At 31.6% G+C, this 6,081-nt stretch overlaps 1 protein-coding gene across 1 annotated transcript; it reads left to right on the top strand.

Annotated features, from left to right (window-relative positions):
• LOC109334400 (peroxidase 7-like) lies at window positions 493-1,819 on the top strand. The gene is made up of 2 exons (XM_019570158.1): window positions 493-751; window positions 904-1,819. The coding sequence occupies exons 1-2, from the start codon at window positions 494-496 to the stop codon at window positions 1,648-1,650; spliced, it is 1,005 nt and encodes a 334-aa protein (XP_019425703.1). The 5' UTR covers window position 493; the 3' UTR covers window positions 1,651-1,819.

The following is a 6,081-nucleotide window of genomic DNA, read 5'->3' on the forward strand; positions in this document are numbered from 1 at the left end:
GTGATACTTGTTGGGAGGAGCATCCACGTACCCCGAAAAAAATTAGTTTCTTACATAAAAGGTGAGAGAATACATTTAACAGTAAACAACATAACGCTAAATTAAGGACTAAATTGGAAGGATAAAAACTGAATTACTTAATTGAGATAGAATATAACATATTGAATCCCTATTATTAAAGAACTAGAAAAGCCCAAAAATTTCCTTTTGGGTGTGTCACACAGTCCAATATTTGTACATAAGAATATTCCAATATAGAAATAGAGAAACATTTGGCTGACATTAAGAATGTCAAACAGAACCTGATTGTGACATGAAACCTTACATCTTTGCTTAGTGATATTCATCACCAAGTAAAACCTTTGATTAGACTAAGATAAATATATTTGATAGCACCAAAGGCCAAATCAACACGTTGGCATGTCAACCTAAGTGCATATCACGTTTTGTCATCAACCCTTTGTTTTAAATACGTGCATGAGACACTCACATAATGCATCAAACATTAGAAAACATGAAGCTCCACAACTTTTCTTTGTTCCTTGTTCTGATTATCTTCAAGTTGAGTTCCACTTTTGGTTTAACAGATTCCTTAATACCTGCTGAAGCATTTTTATCTGCTGGTCATTACCATACAACATGCCCAAATGCTGAAGGCATTATCTCACAAACTGTTGCTGCTTGGGTTAAGAAAGATCCTACCTTGGCACCTTCCATCATTAGACTTCACTTTCATGATTGTGCCATTAGAGTAACCACACTAATCATTCTCTCATTATTGCTATAGATTTTATAGTAATGTGTTTCTCTTATGTAGTTATATTCATAATGATATGATATATATCATGCACTACTAGACATTATTTATGTCATATGAATTGGTTCCTATGATGATTGATGCAGGGATGTGATGCATCAATTTTACTTAACCATCAAGGGAGTGAGAGGAGTGCATTTAACAGCAAAACACTAAGAGGTTTCCAATTGATTGATGAAATCAAGGCTCAAATAGAGAAAAGGTGTCCAAAAATTGTATCTTGTGCTGACATTCTAACAGCTGCTGCAAGAGATGCTACAATCTTAGCTGGAGGTCCATTCTGGGAAGTACCATTCGGCCGAAAAGACGGGAAGATTTCCTTAGAAAGTGAAGCCAGTTTGGTTCCTCATGGCCATGAAAACATCACAGGACTTCTTGAATTCTTTAAGGAAAGAGGACTAGACATACTTGATTTGGTTACACTCTCAGGTTCACACACAATTGGTAGAACCACTTGCTATTCTTTTATTGATAGGCTATATAACTTCAATGGGACAAAAAAGCCTGATCCATTACTTAGCTTCTCTTTCTTGAAGTTGTTGAGGAAAAGATGCAAAGGGGTTATGGATTTGGTGTTCCTTGATGTTATAACACCAAGGACTTTTGACATAACTTATTACACAAACCTTAAGAGAAAAGCTGGGCTATTATCAACAGATCAATCACTATTTTCTGATGCAAGAACTGCACCATTTGTGGAAGCATTTGCAACACAGCCTTTCCTTTTTACTAGCCAATTTGCAGTGTCAATGGTGAAGCTTGGAAATGTTCAAGTTCTAGCTAGGCCTAATGAAGGTGAAATCAGAGTGAATTGCAACTATGTTAATAAATAATAATGCTGTGTAATTTGTGTACTACTTAATGTGTGGTTAACCTCTCTTTTTTGTTACAATATGTGTGTGGTTAACTTTGTTGTTGCTCCTATTTTACATTTCAGATATCAATAAATGGTATAGCAAGAGATTACATAGGTTTGTGTGTCTATGTTCTTGTGTTTTCAGAAATTATTTTTGCTACAATCAGAAATGTATTGACGAATGGACATGTCCTCATTCATATCCAACTGAAAGACAAGTTTATATTTGGAGGACCATAATTGCCAAAATTAATTGAATATCCTTTAAAAATTCAAAATAGATGCTATAGGCCAAGTTGAAAGGCTAAAATTGATGAAAGAATATTGTTTTAGAGTAGTTGTTATATAATATCAACTAACAGACAAATGAATCAAAGAAAAGTATCAAGCAAAAATGAACATATGATCACCTGATCTGGCAGGTGATTCACAATGGTGCAGTCGCATACTTGCATTAGACTATAATTACAATAATTGTAATGACTGCAATTGTAATAACGTGACCATAATTAAAATCGCAACTGCAATTTAAAACATCATGCACAACCAATACTTGATGAGATAGCATTCATGGATGTTGGTTTAGAGAAGTTGGCACAATTGTTTACAACATATGGAATTTGTTCTACAAAAAATGGGATATGGGTGAAGTTTATCATCCCAATGTTCTATTGAGTATTTTTCTCTCTCATTTTATGCTTAATAATTGGAATATTGTACATGTAATTATTTTTCTATTTATATGTATATGTCTTACATATGATGATATGTATTTTTTAACACATTGATGAGTTATTATGTTTAAAAATTATAATTTCATGATGCTTTGACTCGTATCCGTGGAATCAAACAAGTTGAGATCAAGTTCTTGGAATAGTTGAATAAATTACTTGGGAAGTAGTAAATTTTTTGTTCTATTGCTTTTATTGGTGTGTGAATAAATTACTTGGGAAGTAGCAAAATTCTTAAGTTTGGGGAGGGTATTATCTAATTCTTAAGTTGATGATTAATGAAATATTGCTTAATCAATAGATTAAACAATTTTTTTTAGAAAGTGTGATCATAAAAAAAATTCATACCATGTGTGAGTTTTGAATGTGGAGTGTTATCTACGAATATAGGTATTCTAGAACTTATTCTTAATTTCCTCAAAATTGTTAAGCAATTCAATCACGTGTGAAAATATGTAGAATTTTGTCTTTTTTTCTTTTCAAATTAGCAAAATATGTATGACCTTAAAGTGATTATTATCTTTTGATAGCCTTCTTCAGCCATATACTGAAAATATTTTCTTTAATAGCCGGAATATTATGACATCATTAAAATGAGAGCATTGAAAAAATTGTTATTGGTCAATGGGTTATAAAAATAAAAGTACAAAAGTGTAAGAATGTCAATGGCAAAAATGCAAAATATTAACTACTTGGAAAATATGAAATTGTGTAGAAAAAAGGTTGAAATAAAAGGGTTTCAATCTTCTAGTCATCAAAAAGTGTATGAAATTCAACTCTAAATGTTCTCCTCATATTGAGTGGACCCCTTCATAAATAGTAATGTTTCTTACCCTTGAATTTGTCCTTTAATTTCCTATGATTTGGACATGCTTATGATTAATTATGATGAAAAATGAGAATTTTAACAAGCTTATGGTAATACCTTGCTTAGTAGGTAAATTTGAGTGTAAACACTTAGATGGAATGAGAGTTGTGTGCACTATGCGATTATTTTCCTTTTCAAATTACTTTTATTTACCATTATTCTATAAATCAAAATTCTTTTAAGGTGAAGGTTATATGTTACGGTTAATTCATTTTCCTAAATCATGTATATATTATATCTTCTAAAATTTGTTGAGGAGATTCTTGTTATTTTCATTTTTCCTGATACATGCAAAAAGCTAATTTTGTGGGATGATGATTCAAAATATAACATTCTTCATCATTTATTTTCCTTTATTATTACTTTCTAAGTTACTTTTGTTAGAATTTGTAGCATTTGTTTGTCAACCAAATCTAGTGATTTTTGGGTTTGGTTGTTTGTTTTTAATTAAATATTAATTGTTAAAAGTAAATATTGATTGTTTTGGTGAATAAAATAGTAATTAATCTTTATTGTAGGGATTACAGTGTAATAATAGAAATGGAAATGGGGTGGACCATAGACATGTGCTTTTAAACCTTTAATATAAGTTATATAAGATAGAGTTCACATTTTCTTAGGATTATTGACATTTATTTTTCATGTGGGTGAAGATAATTCCTTTTATAAAAGGGACTTGTTGCTCTTCTTCAAGGTACACTACTAAGTACTACTAAAATTTCACAAGGTGGAATTTCAAAGCATTTCAAGGTACACTACTAAGTAATCTCTCAATACTCCAAACTAGTTTTATATATTGTTTTTTATCTATATTTTGGTCATAATTATGAGAAATAGCTAGCCAACCTTAAATGTTTTATTTTTACTAATTATCTATGAGAATAATCCTCGTTCAATATGTGAAAAATTAACTTTAAGAAATATTATAATTTGGCCCCTATTCAATAGAGTTATCCTTAAGAAATGTTATAATTTGGTCACCCTATTCAATGGAGTTATCCTTAAGGAATATTATAATTTGGTTACCCCTATTTAATGGCGTTATCATTCAATATTATTAGAACTTAGTCCCTTGTTCAATGAAATTATGATTAAAAAATATTATTGCTTGGTGACCCTATTAAAGTGTAGAATTTCTCTATTAAAATATGATTAAAAATTATGATTAACAATGATCTCAGGATTAATAGGCATAGGGGATGATTTTATCAATGTCATTCATAACATAATGTGAAAAGTTTTTGTCTGAAATTACATTTAAGTACTGAATTTTAGACCTTTAACTACATGTAAATATAAAGAGCGTGTGTAAGTGTTAAATTACAGTGAACTACATGTAAATATTCAAATGATAGGACATTGATTGAAAAATATTAATAGGACTCTAATGATATATATATATGATAAGCAAATGTGTATATGCAGAGGCTAACATGGATTGCATTAAAATCAGCTGGTGTCAAATCCCAAGTTCCACAACCATTCACTACCAAAGTTCCATCTCAAAGTATAGAAAGTTATTGGAAGCATGAAGCTCCAAAGATGGAAAATTACAGTGACAGAATTAGCACTCTTTTGGTGGTTTCAACCCTTATAACTACAGCAGCATTTGCTGCAGGTTTTGCCATGCCTGGTGGCATTAATGGTTCTGATCCAGGAAAGGGTATGTCCCTTTTGCTAGATCACCATATCTATGTATGGTGGCATTAGTGCTACAATCATACTCATTTGGGCTCAGCTTGGAGATATAGTTTTGGCTATTCTTGCCCTAAAAGTGGCAATGCCTATTTTAGGAGCCACTCTTGCAACATTATCTATAGCATTTTTGGCAGGTGTGCACCTAGTTATAACTGATCTCACTTGGTTAGCCACTACTTCTTTGGTCATAGGTGTGGTTTTTATTCTCATACTCATGTTCCTCTACTTTCTATTATGGTTTCCCTCCCCATCAAACATGCTAATAGTTAGATACATTTCCCACTATCCCTTCTTGTTCTTGGCATCATTGGTTGATCCTGACGAAACTTATGGTAATCCTAAGCACCTTGATTCTAGTCCCTCAATATCATATAGTGATTTAAATTGTAGGTCACAATCACAATTACGATCACAAAATTGTAGTTTTGGGAGTCTCCGCAATGGTATAACGCCGCAATTGCCACTACATTTTTCCACATTTGTAGAAAAGGCAATATAACTACACCAACTGAAGTGTGAACCTTTTCTTTCTTTCTGATACCCTTCTTCTTGGAGATGGAGGTACCGAACTCAAATAAATTGACTTTGTGAGCAAAGTTTTGTAAGCTGTTATTAGAATGACTTGTTTGGATAATACTTCTCAAATGAAATCTTCTTATTAGTTTGCTATGTATGAGTTATAAATATTCCAAAATTGCAATAATGCTAGAAATGTTGTGTACTTGTGTTTATGGTGGAAATTTCTCAAGATTTAATACTACATTTTAAGGCTCATCGAGTCGACCTTTGATGGTAGTATGCAAATTTGTTTACATGGATTCAAAAGTTTAAATGGTAGTATAATAGGATCAACTTTTCATAATGTTGAAAATGTTACATGAAAGTGTAATAAGATTAACGTTTCCTAAAGTTAAAAATGTTGCATGAAGATTGTAAGAGTTCTGCAAATAAAAGAATCTCAAGTGTCATAAAATGATTTATCAAACAAAATGCGTTATATATTATGCAACCACAATCACCAATATTCTGTTATGAACTGTGGTGAAGATTAGATATGGTGTATTGTCACATAGCTCCCTATATAAAAAAGACCTAAAGTCATACATGAAGG

This window comes from Lupinus angustifolius, chromosome LG19, assembly GCF_001865875.1.
Source record: "Lupinus angustifolius cultivar Tanjil chromosome LG19, LupAngTanjil_v1.0, whole genome shotgun sequence".
Classification (NCBI taxonomy): domain Eukaryota; kingdom Viridiplantae; phylum Streptophyta; class Magnoliopsida; order Fabales; family Fabaceae; genus Lupinus; species Lupinus angustifolius.

Coding starts and splice junctions, on each gene's coding strand:
- LOC109334400 (XM_019570158.1), top strand. CDS start 494: ATGCATCAAACATTAGAAAACATGAAGCTCCACAACTTTTCTTTGTTC. Junction 752..903: donor TTCATGATTGTGCCATTAGA/GTAACCACACTA, acceptor TGATTGATGCAG/GGATGTGATGCATCAATTTT.